General features: G+C 42.6%; 1 protein-coding gene across 1 annotated transcript in view; it reads right to left on the bottom strand.

The window, feature by feature from the left end:
- The window catches only part of ARL6IP5 (ADP ribosylation factor like GTPase 6 interacting protein 5), a 25,638-nt gene extending 2,633 nt beyond the window's left edge, over positions 1 to 23,005 (bottom strand). Inside the window, exons 1-2 of the mRNA XM_516574.8 lie at positions 18,249 to 23,005; positions 1,377 to 1,594 (exon numbers count right to left, since the gene is read on the bottom strand). Of these exons, the coding sequence (XP_516574.2) occupies positions 1,377 to 1,594; positions 18,249 to 18,424 (394 nt within the window). The 5' untranslated portion in view covers positions 18,425 to 23,005. The remainder of the gene's footprint in view (positions 1 to 1,376; positions 1,595 to 18,248) is intronic.
- Between the last annotated feature and the right edge of the window lie 16 nt (positions 23,006 to 23,021).

Genomic DNA, 23,021 nt, shown 5'->3' with positions numbered 1-23,021 from the left:
TCAGTTTGGGAATCACTTATCTAATCTCCTTACTTTAGAGATGAGTGAACTACAGCCCATATAGGATGACTGGTCCAAATCACATGCTGGTTTCCAGCAGGTCTAAGAATAGAAATCAGGACTCTTAACTGTCTACCTCTGATACATTTCGTTACACTGGCCTGTCTCAGGTTCTGATGTGGAAAGGTATTAAAATTAGCAAGCTGTTTGATTAAATAGTATCATTGAAATACTAAGCGTTAAGCACCTACAGAAAACCTGAAGAAAATTCCAAAAATGTCTGAATTTGTTGGCTCAGATATTTTATCCAATAGGGTATGGGATGTATCCATAAATATTCTGGACTTAATCTAACAAAGCCCTAAACAAGCAAATAATTTCATTTAGTGGAATAAGTGCACATGTCAAATGTTATTGAAAGTTAAAGGGATGTGCCTGTCACTTAATATACTAGAATTTTAATCAGATTTCTGCTGATTAGGCTGGGATTTTATTTCTTGTCTATTTCAGGCTTCAAGTGTTTGGAGTCTTAGTAAATAATTCATGTAAAACTTAGAGAATATCTAGATCTCTTCACCAGAATCTGAGTATTTAGTACCTATATTCTGAGCCAATTATTCCTATAGACTTACCAAACTTTTAACACTAGTTATGATCTCCTGAGCAAGTGGAGAATAAATAGTCTACTTCCAAATAATAAATACATTCATTCCTGTGTCAGGACAATAGGAATGGCACTTAAAAATTGAGAATAGACTCTCTTATTAGACAAATCTGGAGTCTAGTGCAGGTTATGCCACATTCCTGCTGTATGACCTGGGATTTGTCTTTGTTCTGTTTACTGTTGTGTCCCCATAAGAATGTATGACACACAGCTGGGCGAAGTGGCTCACGCCTGTAATCCCAGCACTTGGGGAGTCCAAGGAAGCTAGATCACTCAAGCTTGGGAGTCCAAGATCAGCCTGGGCAACATAGTAAAACCCCCGTCTCTACCCAAAACACAAAAAATTAGCTGGGTGTGCACCTGTGGTCCCAGCTATTCAGGAGGCAGAGGTTGCAGTAAGCCGAGATAACACCACAGCATGGGTGACAGAGTAGACCCCATCTCAACAACAACAAAAGAATGTATGACACATAGCAGATGCCCCAACAAATATTTGTGGAATTAATGAACTATAAGGCCTTGACCTCATAGTTCTTGACCTCAGTTCTGTGTTATCTGGGTCTAGTTGGATAACAAGTAGAAAGCTGTTTTAGAAAATTCTGACACTTTTGCTGACATGCCAACACATATAAGAAATGGGTTATGGAATTCCCGTTGGATAATTGCTTCTACATTTTTTTGATGATGGAAGAAAAAACTCAAGTTCACTTACACAGCAAAGGAAAAGTAATGCCAAACACAAAGACCATGACTCCTCCAAACATGGATATAAGGAAATAGCTCGCCAACATGACCACCATAACGAACGTCGTGGGGTAGCGCTTCTTCATCCGGCGAAGGACGTCTTTATTGTGGGCTGCCCACACAAACCCTGTGAACACCAGCACCACCACGATTCCTCCCAGGATCATGTTGAAGGGACTCAGAAACCTGAAATATGAGGAAGAAAAAATGAGGGGTGACTAGTTCAGCAATAGAAGTAGCAAAAGGAGAAAGAGGAGTAAAAACAATTATTGAGAACTTACTAATACTTTAATACTTTATCTAAATTGTCTCATTTGATTTCTCATAACCTTATAAAGGAGATGATACTATTAGTTCATTTCTCAAATGAAGAAGCTAAGGCTCAGAGGTTAGAAAATGGTGGGGAAGGCCAGGAATGGTAGTTCACACCTATAATCCCAGCACTTTCAGAGGCCGAGGTGGGAGGATCACTTGAGCCCAGGGGTTCAAGACCAACCCAGGCAACATGGCAAAACCCATCTCTACAAAAATATGAAAATTAGCCAGGTGTGGTGGCACACACCTGTGTTCCCAGCTACTCAGGAGGCTGAGGTGGGAGGATCGCTTGAACCTGGGAGGTTGAGTCTCCAGTGAGCCAAGATTCCCCCACTGCACTCCTGGCTGGGTGACAGAGTGAGACCTTATCTCATTAAAAAAAAAAAAAAAAAAAAAAAAAAAAAAAAAGGTGGAGCTGAGATCACACCCAGGCAGTTCCCATCAAAGTATCTCGTTAGAGGTCCACAATTTTGAAGACTAAAACTTCTTTTGAAGGTACTATGTTTAGCTTCCTTACATCCTGGGCTCTAGTACACAGTAGGTTGTGTTTTCTTAGCTCTAAAGGTTTATTTAAATCCTCAAAGAAGCTCATGATGGATGAATGTAGAATACAGGCCACATAATGGCCTCCATGGGCTAGATCTAGTCTACAGTCACATTTTTGTTTGGCCTGTACAGTGTTTTAAAAAACTTTTACTTGAAACCCATGTGTTAAAAAAAAAATCCATAAAACTTGGGATTTCTTGTTCTCCTGGAACAAGAAAATCTAACAGTGCTAGGCCCACTTTCCCACACGTCAACAGCTGGCTTGAGTGCCTTCTCATTCAGACAGAATAAACAGTCTCCATTGAGCCCCAGTCCACACTGCTCTCTACTGCATCATGGACACAGAGGCCCAAAGTGAGGTGCTATTAATCACTGTTTTTCTTTCTTTTTTTTTTTTTTTATTTGAGACAGAGTCTTGCTCTGTCACCCAGGCTGGAGTGCAGTGGCGCAATCTTGGCTCACTGCAACCTCTGCCTCCTGGGTTCAAGCAATTCTTGTGCCTCAGCCTCCCGAGTAACTGGGATTACAGGTACATGCCACCAAGCCCAGCTAATTTTTTTGTATTTTCAGTACAGGTGGGATTTTGCCATGTTGGCCAGGCTGGTCTTGAACTCCTGGCGTCAAGTGATCTGCCCAGCTCGGCCTCCCAAAGTGCTAGGATTACAGGCATGAGCCACACCATGCCCAGTCTAATCATTGTTTTTCTAATAGCTGGCCTGAATCGCTCTCTTACATAACCTGCCTGCCCCATGGAGGCATTTGAGTTTATGACTCCTCACATAGAGAGTTCATTATCAGTGTTTTAAAATGCCCAAAGTATCATTAGCAGATAAGTTACCAATGCAGATTTTCAAGCACACAGTTCCAGATTCATTCTTATATAAGCCAAATGTTTAGTATGTAATAGCAATTACACTACTATTGATAATGGAGGAAACACATTATGTAGAAGAAATTTATGCCAGGCATGGTGGCACACACCTGTAATCCTAGCACTTTGGGAGGCCTAGGTGGGTGGATCACCTGAGGTCAAGAGTTCAAGGCCAGCCTGGCCAACATGGTGGCACCTCATCTCTACTAAAAATATAAAAATTAGCTGGGCGTGGTGGTACATGCCTGTAATCCCAGCTACTTGGGAGGCTGAGGCAGGAGAATCACTTGAACTCAGAAGGTGGAGGTTGCAGTGAGCTGAGATCACGCCATTGCACTCCAGCCTGGGCAACAAGAGCAAAACTCTGTCTCAATAATGATAATAATAAGAAGAAATTTAGACAAAGTTTTGGGCATTATAGTCGCCCACCCCAATCCACTGTGTATACAAAACCCTTAACAAGACGTCTGTGGTGGGCTGGTACAATGAGTTACTTAACTTTTTACCCTAGATGCTAATGAGGTCTTTACTTGGGAAGGACACAGACGATAGTGTGTTTTCCTCATGCCCTGAATAGTAACATTGCTGATTTGAAATGAGGGATGGGGGAAGACGGGATAAGGGAGGGTGATGCCAAGAGCTTACTTTCTCTGAAATGGAAGAGATGAAGAACTCATGCTCATATTGGGATTCATATTCAGGATAAGTACAATTCTTTTTCAAAAATCCCTTTAAATTTTAGCTCTGTTTCTGCCTACTGAAACATAAAAGGAATCTTGAACATTTTAAAATTAAGAGTAAAAGCTTTTCACACCTGAATGGGTGAAATTAAGGGATAAAATCAATGTCAAACTGCTTTGAAAAAGCTAAAAATTTCTATTAAGATGCACAAAGTTAAACAGTGGTAAGAGTAGTTGCATATAATTTTTTTTTGTTTTTTTGAGATGGAGTTTCACTCATTGCCCAGGCTGGAGTACAATGGCGCGATCTCGGCTCACTGCAACCTCTGCCTCCCGGGTTCAAGCAATTCTCCTGCCTCAGCCTCCCTACTAGCTGGGATTACAGGCACCCGCCAACATGCCCAGCTAATTTTTGTATTTTTAGTAAAGATGGGGTTTCACACCATGTTGGCCAGGCTGGTCTCGAACTCCTGACCTCATGTGATCCACCCCCCCCCCTCAGCCTCCCAAAGTGCTATTACAGGCATGAGCCACCACACCCAGCCAGTTGTACATAATTTAAAACTAAACTCTACAATGATAAGTTGCTAATTTCATTCAAAATCCTTGCAAATACTTGTATCCTTCAAGCCAATAAATCCCCTCCGCAGAATATAGTCTAAGGAATTAAACAAAAACGCAAAGATTGAGTTGTAACAGTATTGATATTAGTGGTATTTATGATTAAAAACTTTCAGAAATGACCTATATGGCCAACAATACCAATAGCTGTGGTATTGTATACACAGCTATTTTTAAAACATTGAAGTGCATTTAATAATATGGGAAGACATTATATATTGAGTGGGTAAAAGCAATTGTAATACATAATGCATTGTCTGTTAGGTAGATTTATCATATAAGTTAGATAGCTCAGAAGTAGAAGTTTCTAGGCTGAGTACAGTGGCTCAAGCCTGTAATCCCAGCACTTTGGGGGGGCCAAGGTGGGTGGATCTTTTGAAGTCAGGAGTTTGAGACCAGCCTGGCCAACGTGGTGAAACCCCACCTCTACTAAAAATACAAAAATTAGCTGGGCCTGGGCTGGGCATGGTGGCTCATGTTTGTAATCCCAGCACTTTGGGAGGCTGAGGCGGGCAGATCACCTGAGGTCAGGAGTTCAAGACCAGCCTGGCCTACATGGTAAAACCCTGTCTCTACTAAAAATACAAAAAATTAGTTGGGCTTGGTGGCGGGAGCCTGTAATCTCAGCTACTCGAAGGCTGAGGCAGGAGAATTGCTTGAACCTGGGAGGCGGAGGTTGTAGTGAGCCGAGATGGTGCCATTGCACTCCAGCCTGGGCAACAAGAGCAAAACTATGTCTCAAAAAAAAAAAAAAAAAAAAAGCCAAGTATGGTGGCAGGCACCTGTAGTCCCAGTTACTTGGTAGGCTGAGGCAGGAGAATCACTTGAACCCGGGGGGCAGAGGGTGCAGTGAGCCGAGATTGCGCCACTGCACTCCAGCCTGGGTGACAGAGTGAGACTCTGTTTCCAAAAAAAAAGAAACAGAAATTTCTATAATTAGTATATTATTTCATAATCAGAAATAAAATGAATATATAAAAAAGGAAATACAAAAACATAAAAGCAGCTGCTCTCCAACCCACAACCGCCGCTTGGCACAGACCAACCACAAAAGTCCATCTCTACTTGTCCCATCTCGCCAACAACATTAATGGAATTTCAGTTCATGAACCACAGCGAAGCTGTTCCTTCTCCAATCCAAATCCTGGTTTTCTGCTCATCCTCCAGATCCTCTTGTGCCAGTCTATAGCACCCCAGTGCCCCAACCTTCCCCAATACCCAGCACATGTGCTATTCTCTCTGCCCTCTTCCCCTCCCTCTTGGTTCTGTGTTACCTGGGTCTACTTGGCCTCTCTGCACTTTCTTTCTGTTTTATTTTATCTGGATTATGCCCTGTCTTCTGAGACAACCCCGGAATTGGTCTGGGAAAGAAAAAATTCCCTTATACGCCTGAGGAAGGAAAGAATCTGATGAGTCAAAACCACAATCCCCTTCAGCAGGTTGTAGAGAGTGGAGAGTGAATGAAGAGGCCTTGAAACTCTTATAGATTAATATTATCTAATTCCCAGCATCACAAAAGATTCTAAGCCAGTGTGGTAGCTCATGTCTGTAATCCCAGCACTCTGGGAAGCCGAGGTGGCGGATGCATCGCTTGAGCCCAGGAGTTTGAGACCATCCTAGGCAACATGGCGAAACCCCATCTCCCCAGAAAAAAAAAAAAAACACCCCACAAAAATTAGCCAGGTGTGGCAGCACACACCTATAGTCCCCACTACTTGGAAAGCTGAGGTAGGAGGGTCACCCGAGCTCAGAGGTCAAGGCTGCAGTGAGCTGTGATGGTGCCACTATACTCTAGCCTGGGTAACAGAGTGAGATCCTGTCTCAATTAAAAAATAAAAAGATACTTAGAGAAATTGAAAAATTATACCAAAGACTACAGTATAGTAGGATAAGGGGAGTTTATTTCCATTTGCTTATTTTTATTTTCATATTTTTTTCAATGGCCATGTATTCCTTGATGAATAAAAAAAATTGGTATTTAAAAATGAACAAATGAAATTGGGGAAAGGCTCCTGAATGTAAAAAACCCTTTTACAAAGCCTTGACTTTGACCTATAACCTACCCAAATGTTTCTTCTGAGCCGTAAAGAAAAACAAAGATCGCCAGGTACAGTGGCTCACACCTGTAATCCCAGCACTTTGGGAGGCTGAGGCAGGTGGATCACAAGGTCAGGAGATCAAGACCATCCTGGTCAACATGGTGAAACCCCGTCTCTACTAAAAGTACAAAACTTAGCCTGGCTTGGTGGCATGTGCCTGTAATCCCAACTACTTGGGAGGCTGAGGCAGGAGAATTGCTTGAACCCGGGAGGCGGAGGCTGCAGTGAGCCGAGATTGTGCCACTGCACTCCAGCCTGGGTGACAGAGCGAGATTCCGTCTCAAAAAAAAAAAAAAAAAAGCAAAGCAAAACAAAGATCAAATCAACACAAAGAACTCAAATGCAGCATTGAAATTTAAGGAAATTCCTTTGCATACCCTGCAAGTAGGAGTGGGTTGGCTGGCAGCAAAGCATCAGAGGGCTCCTACTCAGTTCATTCTGGAATACTTATTAAAATAATAATTCATGAAGTGAAGCATATAACAAAATTCATGTCAAGCTGTTTTTTATTTTCCCCTAGACAAGTAAAATACATATTTAGGTTGAGTGCCTAAAGTCCAGGACAAGGAACAATGAAAAATCCAGGCCTAACTCAAGCAATTCCAAATTTGCTTTCACCTGTTCTGGTTGCTCATGTCCAAGAGAAAAGAACAGAGCTTGAAGTTCTATAGAACTGGTTTTAGTTCATAACCTGCCCAACAACAGTCTATAATTAGAAAGCAAGCAAGTTTCCAAGCTGGAAAAAAACTAACGAAGTTACTCTGAGCACAAATGATTTTCTTCTGTATCTGATAAAATGTATACCACTCCAATGCCCTGGCACTTACCTGTATTTGGAACAAAAGACAGACAGACAGACAGACAGACAGACACACACACACACCCTCTACAGATTAACAGAAATTCTCAGAAATTTGGGAACCAGTTCTTGCCTGAGATGCTTTTTAGTCAACAGTTGGGCTGTTTATCACAGCAATCACGACAAACCCCAAAGACTTTTAGGACAAAACTTTCCATAAACATGCCACCCATCTTTCATGTAGACAGCTGCCTCTGTGGTCTGCTGGGTGGAGTTTCACTTACTGATAGTCCTAGAGTAAGAAAGAGGGCTGGGTGCGGTGGATCATAACTGTAATCCCAGAACTTTGGGAGGCTGAGGTGGGTGGATCAGCTGAAGCTAGGAGTTTGAGACCAGCCTGGCCAACATGGCGAAACCCCATCTCTACTAAAAACATAAAAATTAGCTGGGCGTGGTGGCGCATGCCTGTAATCCCAGCTGTTCAGGAGGCTGAGACACGAGAATCACTTGAACCTGGGAGGTGGAGGTTGAAGTGAGCTGAGATTGTGCCACTCCAGCGTGGGTGACAGAGCCAGGCTCCGTCTCAAAAAAAAAAAAAAAAAGAACGAGGGATGGTGAGAAAGAAGGGAGAAACAGCAGGACCTAGTTTTGCAACTCAAAAACCGTTATGTTTTTCTATTGTGAAATTAAAAATATATTAATACATATGTTTGTATATATTTTAATTATATATATTTAAAATATGAACATGTATTACCCAATTCCAATAAATAATTAATAAATCTTTCCCTATAATAGTTACACATTCTAGAGCAGTCATTTATGGTTATAAAAAGGTTTAGAATCCCATCACAGAAATTTTGTAGCAGTCTTCAAAGATGAATCAGTCTAGTCCAATTATACAGATAACTAAATTGAGGCCCAGAGAAGAAACATATCCAAAGGGATCCAGGAGAGAAACAAGAAAACAAGGGTGCCAGTTGTGGCAGCAACTCACAGTAGAACCCATTCTGTCATGTTAACCGGCTTTAAGGATTTCCCCCACACTCTAAGTAACCTACTATAACCAAGGATCATCCTGGAAAATCCCTCTGCACTCTCATTTCTCTCTGAAACAAGGTGGCTATTAGTGGGTGTGGATACAGGTCCTAAACTTGCCAACGTGATTCAGTAGCTATATCTATAGTTTTACCACAAGTTACTGAAAGGGGAAAAAAAAAATCTCACAAAATTTTAGAGCTAGGAAGGATCTTGCTAACCCACCTCATTTTACACGTAAGCAAGCTAAAGAATATACAAGTTAATAAATTTGTCCAAGGCCACCAAGTGCAAAGTTGGCAATAAAAGTTTGCCATAACAGAAATCCTCGGATCAACTCAAGGCCACATTTGGTGACTCCTGTCAGGCTGCAAGGCCAAAAAGAACCACCAAAGAGGCAGCAAAATATTTCCTGAGGAGTACAGGCAGCTTTGCACTGAGTTCCAATTTTCTAGCCGAAAAAGCTATTTTCGAAGTGTGGTTTCTGAGGAAGGCTGACTCACCAAAAAAGTGGGGAACAATATACTCACGGTGGACTTCTCTAAACTGGCGATGTTTCTCTGTGGTCCTTAATCAGCCAGAGGGATCACTGCAAATATGAACCCACCCAACCATTTTCTTGCTTCTCATTGTTCTTAAACTAAAAACAGAATTCTTTAAACATTCTACAAGGCTTCGCAGGGTCTGGCCCCTGCCTGCCTCTGCAGCCAGGGCCACTGTATATAGGTGTGGAGTTGGTGCCTGGCTGAGGGGGTAAGTGGGGCCTGGAATCCAGGTCACACACTCCAGAAGCCAAGGCCAAAATTTGGCTTTGGCTGTAACTGCTAGGAGAGGAAGAAGTGCCTTAGTAATTAGCATGAGGGGACTCTCAGGGCTAGCAGCTGGCCTACCTGCCAGGTTTGTCACACCATCTCCTGATTGCACCCCCATCCACTCAGGGTTTCTATCTACCCCAGAACTCACCTTGCCTTTTGCCATCTCAGGGTGAGGTGAATCAGGCAGAGAGGATACTTTGCACACAGGCCTCACTCCACCCTCCTTCAAGTCTTAGCTCAGCCAGCCTTTCCTCAGTCTCTCTGACCAGAGCACAGCTCCATATGCCTTTCCTTTTCTTTTTTCAAGAAAGGTTCTTCCTCTGTCACTCAAGCTGGATTATGATGGCATGGTCATAGCTCACTGCAGCCTCTTTCTCCCACACTCAAGTGACCTTCCTCAGCCTTCTGAGTAGCTGAAACTACAGACTACAGGTGAGTGCCAGCTTGCCTGGCTAATTTTTAATTTTTTTCTTTTCTTTTTTTTTTTTTTTTTTTGAGACAGAATCTCGCTCTGTCGGCAGGCTGAAGTGCAGTGACACAATCTTGGCTCGCTGCAACCTCTGACTCCCTGGTTCAAACAATTCTCCTGCCTCAGCCTCTCCAGTAGCTGGGATTAAAGCATGCGCCACCACACCCAGCTAATTTTTGTATTTTTAGTAGAGACGATGTTTCACCATGTTGGCCAGGCTGGTCTCGAACTCCTGACCTCAAGTGATCTGCCTGCCTCAGGTTCCCAAAGTGGAGAGCTGTTTTTGACTATGGGCATAAATGTGGGCTTTGGACACAAATTCATCTTGAGTAAATGAGAACAGTGTCTCCTTGGCCTAAGGATCATGGAATAAAGGAGACTGTACAGTAGGTAAAACTGAACAGGAGCCTGTCTCTTTTGTTACAGAAAGGTCATAGTGAGATTTTCCTAACCAACTGAATTAGGAAGGCCTAGAGGATTTATTGCATTCTTGCCATTCCCTAAATATTTACTGTATCCTGTGTAATTTGGCACAAATTAAACACTCGCATCCAAACCAACCATTGTCTTTTTAACAGTTGGCATGTTAAAAGTGTTCATACTAAGACATGCCTTAGGAACCTCCAGATTTTCTTTTGTTTTTAATAAACAACAGGTTGGACTCGGATTAGAAACCATAAATCTGACGCTTCCCACAGTGACGGAGCTTCAAATAATAGTTGTGTACAAAGCTCTGATTAGACTTCATAAAACCCTTTTTAACTTTTCATTATGGAAAACTAACATATACATAGGTAGAGAGAATAATGTATAATGAATCTTCATGTATGCTCATCACTGCTTTCAACAATTAGCAACCCATGGTTACTCTTAACAACCAATACTTTTTGGGGAACAGAAGTGGAAAGATATTTGTTTACAAACTGTTCTTCTTGAATGATTTTAGAAAATTAAAAAAAAAAAAAGGCTGGGTACAGTGGCTCACACCTGTAATCCCAGCACTTTGAGAGGCTGAGGTGGGGGGATAACTTGAGGCTAGGAGTTCGACACCAGCCTGGCCAACGTGGTGAAACCCCGTCTCTACTTAAAAATACAAAAATTAGCCAGGCATAATTGTGTGTGCCTGTAATCACTTAAAAATACAAAAATTAGCCAGGCATAGTTGTGCGTGCCTGTAATCCCAGCTACTTGGAGGCTAAGGCAGGAGAATCGCTTGAACCTGGGAGGCAGAGGTTGTAGTGAGCCAAGATCCTGCCATGGCATCCAGCTTGGGCGATGCAGAGAGACTCTGTCTTAACAAAACAAAACAAACAAAAGCTACTGAGAACTGTCACATGGCAAATTCTTACAGAGCTGTGGAGAGAAGACAGGGGCTGGACAAATGCTAACGAGCTTGGTAACACAGACTTCCTTCTCACAAGTTTCCTGTCTATTTACCCCTCACTAACCCCCAATTTCTGCATTCTTTTTGTTCCTCTGAGACAAGGAGAAGCTGCACCAATGAGATATGAAGCAGATTAGAAGAAGCAGGGCTTTCTGCCTTCCAGGTGTCTCCTTTAGCAAATTGCATAACGAGAAGGAAGGCCAGGAAATCCTATCATGTATCAATGATGAATGCTTGCAAACCTGAAGTTGTTAGCCTGAAGGTTTTGCCTAAAATTACAGGGCTTGAAGGCATTCTCAGAAACAGGAAGCCACGCTCATTTCAAGAGACAGAGGATGGTATTAAGGGTGAAGGCATTCTCAGAAACAGGAAGCCACGCTCATTTCAAGAGACAGAGGATGGTATTAAGGGTTAAGTTTTCTGAAGCTGAGTGATAAGGATAGAATTCATTTGTCCAAAAAATAAAAAATACAAAATTTCCAATATTGATGCTTAATTAGATATTAAGTGGGTAGGTCAAGAACGGGTCTTGACCTTTTTGAACTGGATTTCCTGTACAGAGCTCTCTGTCCCTAAGCTGATTGAGAGCTTCTCCTTTCTAAGACAGGGGGCCAGGAATCCAAAATACACTCATTTATTTGCACACTTACCTAGAATCATTGTAAATCCTTACCTAGGGAAAGGAAACAGAAACTACCAACCAAAGGCCAAAAGTAGCAGGCAACATTGAAAAAAAAAAAAAAAAAAAAGCTGGACGGAGAGGGGAGAGAAGTTCAGATAAACAAAGTTACATAAATAGTATCAAAGGTGTGCCAGGCATACCTCTCGCCTGTCATCCCAGCACTTTCGGAGACCAAGGCAGGAGGATTGCTTGAGCCCAGGAGTTCGAAACCAGCCTGGGCAACATGGCAAAAACCCTTCTCTACAAAAAAAAATACAACAATTAGCCAGGCTGGTGGCACATGCCTATAGTCCCAGCTACTTAGGATGCTGAGGCAGGAGGATCACCTGAGCCCAGGGAGGTAGAGGCTGTAGTGAGCCATGACTGCGCCACCATACTCCAGCCTGGGCAATAGAGTGAAACCCTGTCTCAAAATATATATATATATATACACATATACACACACACACGTACATACACACACATATACACACATACACTGTCAGAGGTTATTTAATGAAAAACAATCCTTATTAAAGATTTATATTTACTTATTTATTTTTTACACGGGGTCTCACTCTGTTACCCAGGCTGTAGTGCAGTGGCGTGCGTTCTTGGCTCATTGCAACCTCCGCCTCCCACGCTCAAAAGATCCTCCCACCTCAGCCTCCCAAGTAGCTGGGACCACAGATGCATGCCACCACGCCAGGCTAATTTTTTCTATTTTTGGTAGAGATGGGGTTTCGCCATGTTGCCCGGGCTGGTCTTAAACTCCTGAGCTTAGGTGATCTACCCGCCTCGGCCTCCCAAAGGGCTGGGATCACAGGTGTGAGCCATCATGTCCAGCCTAGATAAAGATTTTGAGATTAAAATGTTACTGTGTGTTGACAGACCTCTTAAAGTTCTGTATTCAGAAGAAACACATAAGCCATCAGAGGAAGACAGGTGCCAGCCTCAAATGCAAATAAATGGGCATGGAAGGGCAGGAGAATTCTGGGAGGATTTGGGAAGGCTGGTGGAGTTGTACTCCTGACTGTATCCTCAGGGCCTAGACAGTGTCTGCCACATGGTAGGTGCTCAGTATTTGTTCAGTGGAATAGAAGGATCTGAGCTGTGGGTTAGGATAGTAAAATTTAAAAAACCTTTCTCCTGTCTACATACTCAATGCCTCCCCTATTCCCAACACCTGAGAGATTTGGAATTTGGAATAATAATGTACAGGGGAGATCAGGTAAGTCAGGTTGAGAAGGATGTGTTTATGTAGGTGTGTATTTCTGTACACTTGCTATACTTGTATACAAATTAGTTATCATGTGTTCAGTGTGGTCTTGCTGCCTTTCCGTGAAGGCAGGAATCACAGCTGTCCTATTCTTCACTATCTCCTAGCAGTGTCTGAGAAGTTGGTAAGTGCTTCATACTCTTTGTTAATTGAATGAATGAAGCAACACAAATAAGAGTAATGTTGTAGAACTGGTGTTGAAGCTGACTAATCTCAAAAACATTTCCACTTGCTTTAGTATAAACAGACTGCAACTCATTCTATCTGCAATCATTTCAATAGATTCTGATCCAGAGCCTCCCAGGGTTGCCTTACGCTTTTTTTCCTCTACCAACTGGAAACTTGGTTCTTCATCTTTACAGCATTTAAAGGTACAAACAATATGAACATTTCATAATACCAGATGCTGGGAGCCACAGGCCTAGAACATATTACAGAGCCACCAAGCCACGTTCATTTTGAAAAGATTACATTAATGCTGTTTTCAAACTTATAATTACCAGCCTTCCAGAAACTCCTTACCATCTTGAGTAACTGAAAGCATAAAGTGGCAGCTGTCAATTCCACCCTCCTGCAACATCTCCATAGGCCAAATGATCAGGCCACATGGTGAGGAGTTACTTCAGCTGAGAAATCATGGGCTCATTCCTTCAGCAGCTACATGGTTCTATCTAAAGGGGGAGGCACAAATGTATATACATAAGAATACATGCAGCTCTCTTGCTGGAGAAGCAGCAGAGGCATTTTTATATGTTGCAAATTCTGTGTGTGGTTGGTGATTCTGAGGCCACACCAGAAAATATGAGTTCTAATGGCAGAAAATAATTTTTTTTTTTTTTTTTTTTAGACAGGGTTTCACTATGTTGCCCAGGCTAGTCTTAAACTCCTGGCCTTGAGCAATCCTCCCATCTCTGCCTCCCGAAGTGTTGGGATTACAGGTGTGAGCCACTATACCCATCCAGGAAAGAACTTTTCAGAATAAGACAGCAATAGCATTGCAAATGTTGTAAGAGTCAGGGATGCAGTTGAATTTGGTTAATCAAGAGCTTTAGAAAATTTGCAATATGGCTTAATGGAAAAAATATTTCACTTCCCATTATTAGCAGCTTTAGTTCCAATTAGCCTGTGACCTCGAGCTTTTACATTTCAGAAGTTACGGGGTTCAAGAGGATCAGTATTTCTCCTAGGGGTGTATAATCACAATCACTTAGGAAGTTACAGAAAAAGAAAAAAACAACAGATGCCTGGACCCTGCCAAGAACTATACATTTTGAATCACGGAAGGTGACACCTGGGCATATAGGTATATTTATTTAAATTTTCTTTTGAGCCAGACCAATCCAGTGCCTCTCAGATTTTAATGTACCTATGAATCATCTGAGACTTTTGTTAAAATGTAGATTCTAACCCAGTAGGTCTGAAATGGGGCCTGAGATGCTTCACTTCTGACAAGCTCTCAGGCGAAAGATGCTGCTGTTCCATGGCTCACACACTGAACAGAGTTCTCCAGCTCAAATCATTTGGCATTCCATTAAGCACAAAGAAGTTTTCATCCACAACTAGAATGTATCACACGCTTAGTACTTAAATTGCAAGTGTCATTAGGTGTTGCCTTTTTTTTCACTTTGAAGATCAAGGTAGAGACTTCTATTGTTGTGTGTGATGTGAAAAGAATATCTTAATCCCAAAACGTCTCACATCAAGGATGCAGAAGGTAAGCTATGGCAACTTCGATCTTAGACACTTTTCCTTCTTGATGTAAAGGATCCAAAGGCATTTCCAGCAAAACGCAAGTTTCCTAGCCTGTTATTCATGCTATTCCTTTTAAATAATTCAATCTCTTCTGATCAGAAGTTTAAACACAGATTTATCTCTATCCTAATCCCTCTTAATCTCCGTCTTGGTATGGGCAGTTTTTTCCAGTGTTTCTGGATCTAGATAGTATTTGCTATGTTCTTCCCTCACCCTTCCTGAAATCTTGAAGAGGAGGCCCTCTCTATCCTCATCTAAGCCAGTTTCCAACATTGGAGAGCTGAGGCTAGAGCACTCCTACGATGCCCTTGAGGCTCTCCTCACCAGCAGGGGATGGAACCATTGTTGAACACTCTTTTATCCAGGTCACATTTTCACATATACTCTACCAAGATATTCTAAGAAACTAGAGAGAAGTCTGTGGAGGATCCAGATGAACAGCTGCCAGCACTGCTCTGACCTACCCATCTACTAGCATCACCGAAAGAGGATAGTTCTCTTTAGAATGAGAAGTGTTCTGGAATCAAGGACGCTCCCTAACTCTGAAGATGTTTGGTTTCTTCCTCGTGACTCATAGGAAGACAGAACAGTAGTTAAGAGCACAAGCATAAGTTTGTGACTTTGAGTAAATCATTTAACCTCTCTGAGCCTCAGGTTTAATAATAAAAAAAAAGTAACAGTTTTTTAAAATTGGGTTCTATGACATAATGCAGGTAAAATACTTTGCAAGGTACCTGACACACAGAGCACTCAATAAATCTTTATTTATATTATTAAATGATAAAGAAAGAAAAGAGAACAACTGGTGGAAAAAACTACTGACTGTGCTTATAGTTGCATAGAAAACAGTTAGGGGTTATATACCAAACTTTTACCGAAGTATGAAGGAAATTTCACATTTTATCCACATAATTTTCAAATCAACCTTTACTACTAGCCTGTATCTTTTGTAAGTTTTTAAAAATAAGGATAAGTTTTAAAAACTTCATGGCTACTTTTCACTTTTTCACTTCAAAATTTTCATTGACAACCAACAACTCTTATTTGAAAGGAAAATGAGGAGGGCCAACACCCCTAAACTACCTGAGTTAGTGGCCTAAGGCACAATACTGAGGGAGCTATATTTAGTCAAAGGGCTGGCTGGCCCCTGGCCTTCACAGTGAAAAATGGATTCTATCAAAAGCAGCAAGGCTGTCTGAGCTTGTGCCTGGTCTGGGCAGCACACATGTCTGAAGAAAATAGACTTTTTTTTTTTTTTAATTATTGGTCTGTGTCAAACTTTGCCCCACATCTAAGTTACCTCAAGAAAATACCTCCATAACTAGATCACCAGATAAGATGCCCTCCTGCTTCTTTGCAAAGAGAAAGAAAAAAACAAAAATTGATGCAAACCTATTTACTACTTATTTTGTTTTAAAGACTTTTTTGGCCAGGCACGGTAGCCCCCGCCTGCAATCTCAGTGTTTTGGGAGCCAAGGTGGAAGGATGGCTTGAGCCCAGAAGTCAAGACCAGCCTGGGCAACATAGTGAGACCCCATCTCTAAAAAAAATTAGCCAGGCTTTGTGGCACGCACCTGGGGTCCCAGTCACTTGGGAGACTGAGGTAGGTGGATTGCTTGAGCCCAGGAGGTTGAGGCTGTAGTGAGTTGTGATCACAGTACTGCACTCCAGCCTGGGCAACAGAACAAGACCTTGTCTCAAAAGTAAATAAATAATAAAAATGTTTAAAAAGAAATTTTTGGCCGGGCACAGAGGCTCACGCCTGTAATCCCAGCACTTTGGGAGGCTGAGGCGGGCAGATCACCTGGCCAACATGGTGAAACCTTGTCTCTACTAAAAATACAAAAATTAGCTACGCATGGTGGTACGTGCCTGTAATCCCAGCTACTCTGGAGGCCGAGGCACGAGAATTACTTGAATCCGGGAGGCAAAGGTTGTACTGAGACGAGATCACGCCACTGCACTCCAGCCTGGGCGACAGAATGAGGCTCAGTCTCAAAAAAAAAAAAAAAGAAATTTTTTAGTGTTCCAGGAAAGCAGCCTGAAGCACAGAGCTGAGGGAAGGTTCAGAAGGCAGCTGCCTCAGGCCTTGGGCCTGCCCCGCCCTGCCCTGAATAACTTGTACCTTGGCTGCCACACTAGTTCCGAGTCCACTCAGAGCCTGTGCCCTCTATACACCAAGCCATTCCCAGAATGCAATTCCTTAAGAATTCCTTAAGCAATGCAGAAGAAGGATCTGTGCGATTGTGTATAGAGTCCCACATGTGGGCTTCCACCTCTGCATGGGGGTGATTGCTGTGTACCATACTCGGAAACTGTGAAGTCTCCCCCTCTCCTCTGTGCTGTGTGTTTGCTCCTTTAGCTTCTCAACAACTGCCAGGAGCCCCTGGGCCAGAATTCAAGTCTGATTCATCTTGGTGTGCTTGGAGCTTGGCATGGGGCCAGGCACAGAGAGGTGGCTCAATGTATAAGCCAATTAACTGCGAGCCAACTGAAGAAGCCACCCTGTTCACCCTTTCCCACACCCTTCAAGTGCAAATTTCTCCCTTTTCTCCCAAGCCAGCTTGCTGCTTCTTCCCTCTACGTCTGCCCTGAAATAGAAATGTCAGACATTTAAGTGCAAGTGAGTCCTTTATAAAGTCTGAGGGTGGCTTTTTCTTTAAAGATGTGTAGGAGATAATCAGCAAGATTGAGAATATCACCACCCATCCTGCATAAGCGAGAGAAGCATTTCTTAAAGGGTGAACTAGAAGGAAAGGTGGTTTCTAGGAAAGCAGGTGTACATGCAGTCTCAACACAGGATACTTTGTTAAGTATCAGGTATTGAAAAGGCCTTCTGATACACTGAAACCTCAGGCTAGGAAGCGAAGACAGAGAAAGTGACCACGCCTGGCCACTGCTGGAAGAAAATGCCAGAAGGCCATCTTCCCAGAGTCATGGCAGCCTTTACCCCACAATGGGAGATGCGCCACCAGGAGACACCCCCCCTTTTGATCCCAAGCTCAGCTTTACTGTACGGTGTGGCAGGCATTAGGCAGAGAAAGCAGCAAAGTGCGTCGCCACTTGGTTGCCCTTTTTACACTAGCCCGGGTCCACACCCTGCCGCCCCAGCCAGCTCCAGGGTAGGGTTACACCACTTTCCTTTTTCTTCTTATTTTTAAAAGACGAGGGCGCTACAAATATCTTTCCAGCAAGAGCCCGATCCTGGCACGGGGGCGGGGGCAGGGGGGTGGGGGAACTCTCATTTTTCTTCCCCGCGGCTGGCAAATTTCCCCCGTCCTCTTTCCCCTAGGGCACCCCTCAAGTCTCAGCCCTTGGTGCAGAAAATGGGGCCCCAGGTTACTGCGGCCTCGCCCTGCAAACAAGTTTCCACTGGCTTGGCCGCTTGCAGAATTGCCAGGGCAGGCGCTGAGCGTGGTCAGAGAGCGTCTCTACATCCCGGGATCTTGCACCCCGAGGCCCCTCCGTGCTCGCCCCGGATCAGTGTCCCGGGTAGGGGGACCCCACTTACCCCACAATGGAAATCATCATGGCAGCCACCACCAGGTAGTTGGTCTGGTAATAGAGCAGGTTGCTCACCACGCGGTTGTTCCATTTGGAAATGTCCCTGAAGTCCGGCCGGGCAAAGCGATCGGAACCCGGGAAGAAATCGTCCCAGGCGCGGAGTGGGGCGATATTAACGTCCATGTTCTCAGCTTTGCGTTCTTCGCCTCCAGAATCTGGCGGCGGCGGCGGCGGCGGCGGCAACCGATCAGCTGAGCTGAGTTGAAGAGTTGACAGCGGCTCCGTCTCGGTCGGCTTTGCGGTTGGCAGACAGCAGAGCAAAGGAAATTGGGAGTGGGCGGGCGTGTTTGCTCCTCTTTACTTCTTCATTGGCTCTTGGTTGGGTACAGGAAAACAGGAACCTCCAGACAGAACAAGGGACTGAGTGCAGAATAGAGACGAAATGACAGAAAGCAACTAGCGGAAATCCCCTGTCTGAAGGGAGGTGGCAATGCCTTCTCTAGCAGCAGAGAAGCTGCCTCCTTCGAAATACCTTTTTTGAAGGTTTACCTAGGAGTGTGTTCTCTGACTTAGAGAAAAATTTTGGCAGCTGTGCAGATGCCAATCTAAGTGAAATGAAATGGAAGGCGACTACAGTGTTAATGGAGAATGAGCTGCTTTTGAAAACTAAGTCTTACTAACCTCTACACATCTGAATGCAATTCCCATGTTTTCTGTGTTTCACCATGAGTCACTATGTGTGAAATCAGATTGGCAAAACGGGAAAGAAGGTCATGTAGAACAGAAGGGCTGGTCTGTTTTTTTCACTTCTCTTCTTTGTTCTCCACCTCTGTTCTCTCTAGGCTAAATTGTTGGACTGCTATGCCATTCTGATAAAGTAGGCACTCTGGCCACTTCAGTCCTGAGCTGGGCATGTTGCTTACATTTTAAAGCAAACAGTTGTCTGCAGTGAACTAGTTGTTCTGCATCCAGCATTTTCTGGGCAGAAATATGCATTCCACTTCAAAAGTTTTCTTAGTTTTATTGCAATATTTGGTGACAGCTTTCACTGAGGGACCACAATATATTCATAGATAACGTGATGTTTTGTATCCCAGCCCAAAGACCTGGCAAAAGAAGTATTCGTTGTCAATTCTCTTCTAAGCTTCCAAGGGTCATCTTTTTTCAGTTAAGGGGCTGATTGGCACAATGCATGAGAAAAAAGTAGTTTGTTTAATTGTATAATGTAATAGGTAGAATTCTAAGGTGAAGATTTCTAAGATAACAGAGTCTCTAAGCCCCTAAGTGGCTTAGACAAGGTGAATTCACTCTACTCAGATCACCAATTTTTGAAAACTTGGAAAGTAATGAAATATACTAATGCAAAGTCTAGAAAACATAATTTAATTTTCCTTATTAATTCAGAAGACAGTTAAGGAGCTTACAGCGACTCTAAGAAATTACTACTACTACTGGTGTTTAGGAAAATTTGGTGATTGCATGGAATTAGTGCTAAGATATATCTTATGTGCTGCTTTTTGAAAAAAGTTTAAAATGTGAAAATATTCCTGAGTGCTCACGTTTTCTTGATTCTGGAAAAATGGGATGGTGTGAAGTCAGAGAAAGCAAAATTAGAGTCCCAGCTCCTTCCTCTCTCGCAGGTGACTTTGGAGAAACTACTTAATCTCTCCCAGCCTCGGTGTCTTCATGTGTAAAGTGGGGATAATGGAACATCTGCCACATAGACGAGGATAAGTGAAGGAATGTATAGGAAATGCTTAGTGTATAATAAAGGTTCACAGTTATATGTTACTATTATTGTTATTAGCAATAGGATAGCCCACGATTCTTGTCTGCTATTAATAGTGCTTTAATCTGATTTGTTTTCTATGCTTTCATTATAAACATCTACTGACTTTTCTCTACCTTGCTCCAACTTTATTGTTGTGGATGTATCTGGGTAGGGGGAAAAGGTTGAGAATATTCAGTACAATGCCAGCAAGTATTTCGAGTTCTTTTGAGGCTCTGTGAAAGCACTGTGGGTTTTTTTTTTCTTTTCTTTTCTTTTTTTTTTAAAGAGGAGAAAAATGTAATCCTGCTCTGCCTTCAAAACTTCTGCAATCCAGTGGAAACACTAGTTAAATATGAGACAGTAAGAGGAGTGCTAAATAGAGATGCACTGAGCCTCAGTGCTCAGTTACAGGAAGTCAGAGGGTGTGGAGGAATTCCCCAGGGCTTCAGAATGTCAAGAGGCAGCACTGTGGGCAAGCTGAGTAAATCATCTTAGTCAAGATGAGAGTGGGAACTCCAGTGGGGCCCCACACTGTTGGTGAGATTTATGAGTATTAGAAGCTATAACTAAGAACTTTATCTTCCAACTGCTCAGAACTGCATGACCAAAAGCTGTCAAGAGTGTATTAGTAACAATATGATTACTCCTTGATCACAGGCAATTGATACCCAAGAAAGAATTAAACCTCTTTAGAGGTTTAAACATAAATAAAGAAATTCTGAAAAGACAGAGAAAGCTGTTTATAGCATGATTCCCTTCTGTCTCCCTCCCAAAATGTTAACCCTGTTTCTCTCTTTGGGGTATGGGAGATTTTTTTTTCTCTAAATATTTCTACCTTTGTTAAATTATTTTAAATAAAAATGAACATGTAATGAGTCATTACTTTTTTCCAGTAACTGTTTGAAATGCTATTAGTAGCAGCTCTTTGTTAGTGTTCATTCCGGGGAGGGAGGGGTCAGATTCACTGTAGAGGTCTTTCTGGAGCTTTAATTTATTATTATTTTTAGAGACAGGGTCTCGCTATTTTGCCCAGGCTGGTTTTAAACTCCTGGGCTCAAACAGTCCTCCCACCTCAGCCTCCCAAGTAGCCGGGATTACAGGTGTGGGAAGCCGAGCCCTGCTTGATGGGGCTTTTACAATGGGACTGGTGTGTCTAGATAGGACCATTCAGACTATCTGTCTGTTTAAAAACCATAGCAGATAGTCTAATTGTTTATGATATGTTCCATTTGAAGTAAAATAAATCTGTTGAAGGTTTTGCTTCCATGTCTCTGTTGCTTTCATTCCTGGCAAGGGCAGATGGCTATTTCTAATCCGTCAATCAATCTAAGCCAGTGAGAGTGCCTGGTGTCATTTATCAAAATACCACCATGGTGAGTCAGGCTGTTAGTCTCAAAGCAAGCAGATGCAGGGCCAGATACCTTTGCAGACTTCTTCATCGGCTAGCTGTACTCTATCCCTAGGCCTCAGTTTCCTCCCCTGTGAAATGGGTGAGACTGGACTAGGTGGCCTTTAAGGTGACTGCTGCTTTTCACTATCTGAGAGGGTTGTAATGCTCACTACCACTAATCAAAGGGTATCCAGTATTGTTGGGGGTTCAGGCTACAGGAGCCCATTTTGATAAGCACTGAGGTTAAATCCTCAGTGAAACCATCTGTGGAGTTGTCTGGGCAAGAAAAAGTAGTTTCATAGTTGACGCTGAGACATGTGATGCAGAAGGAGGCTGGTATCTCTTGATAGGGACTGTGAACCCTATTCCCACGCTCACTGCCTGGCATTGACTTTCAGCTCAGTGAATGCTATTGAACTGAACCTAATTGGAGGACCATAAAGGACAAGCTTTCCTTAAGGTTCACTGAAAACTAGGACAAGAGGAGGTTAAATATCACAGTGTAGTAACAGCAGCTACATTTACTGAGTACCCATCAGGCTTTATGTACTCCATTTCAGTGGCCCGCAAACTTTACCAGTGGAGAATCACCCCAGGCTTTGCAGAAGGCTGAAGGCGGGGGGGGGGGCGGTGGGGAGCGTGGTGGGGGCGGTGAGGGGTGAAAATTTGTGTTAAAAAAAACTTCCCAAGTGATGTTGATCACAAACTGTATTTTGAGAGCCACTCTGGATTTTACTTAATTATCAGTCTCACAAGGTGAATAGTGTTATGCCCACTTTATAAATGAAGAAATAGAAGTGTCTAAGGGTTTCGTAGCTCACAACTGAGAAGAATTTAAAATCATTTACTTTTGATTCCAAATATCATTCTTGTCCCACTCCATAGAAGGAGATGTGTGTGTACGGGTATATACATACATTTTTGAACATGATCATTTCCCTCTATCCAGCCATCCAGATTCACAGTGTATATTTGTATTTCTGACTCTAGAAGAAAATAATTGAAACTTTTATCACAATTTATCTTTAGGTGATAGGATTATGGGTGTTCTCAGTTATTCTTTGATTTTTGTGATTGTTTTCCTTTATACTTTTTTCTTTGTATCTAAATATACACATTTATCTCAGGAAAAAAGTTTTAATAAATCATTTTGTTTCCGCTGAACTTATCTAACAGAATGTGACATGAAAATATTAATGCTGATTTGTTCAAAGAAAATAATAATCTCCCACCCCACCAATGTAAACGGATTTAGATAAATTTATTATTCAAGTGAGTACTTATAAAGGCAAAGACTTTGGAACCATCCTGAAAAGCAGAAAGTGAAAATTTCCTTGATCTTTGCCCCCAGAGGAAAGCTCTGGCATACTGGGATGGTTCTTCACGAATTTTTCATAGAATATACCAATATTTTATATAATTACGTATTAACATATAGTTTGTGTAAACGCATAATGTATTGTCTACATTTTCACGCTGCAGAGCAACATTATGCACGGTATAAGATTCACCTAATTAAGCGTAGGTAATTAAGATTATAATTACAGGGCAAGGCTTTAAAGCCCATGGGAGCCCAGCCGCAGTCAACCTCGCCCCTCCCTGCCGGCTGTGTTTCTGGC

Source organism: Pan troglodytes, chromosome 2, assembly GCF_028858775.2.
Source record: "Pan troglodytes isolate AG18354 chromosome 2, NHGRI_mPanTro3-v2.0_pri, whole genome shotgun sequence".
Lineage (NCBI taxonomy): Eukaryota > Metazoa > Chordata > Mammalia > Primates > Hominidae > Pan > Pan troglodytes.
Note: the sequence above shows the minus strand (reverse complement) of the source record. Positions and strands in the feature narration are given on the sequence as shown.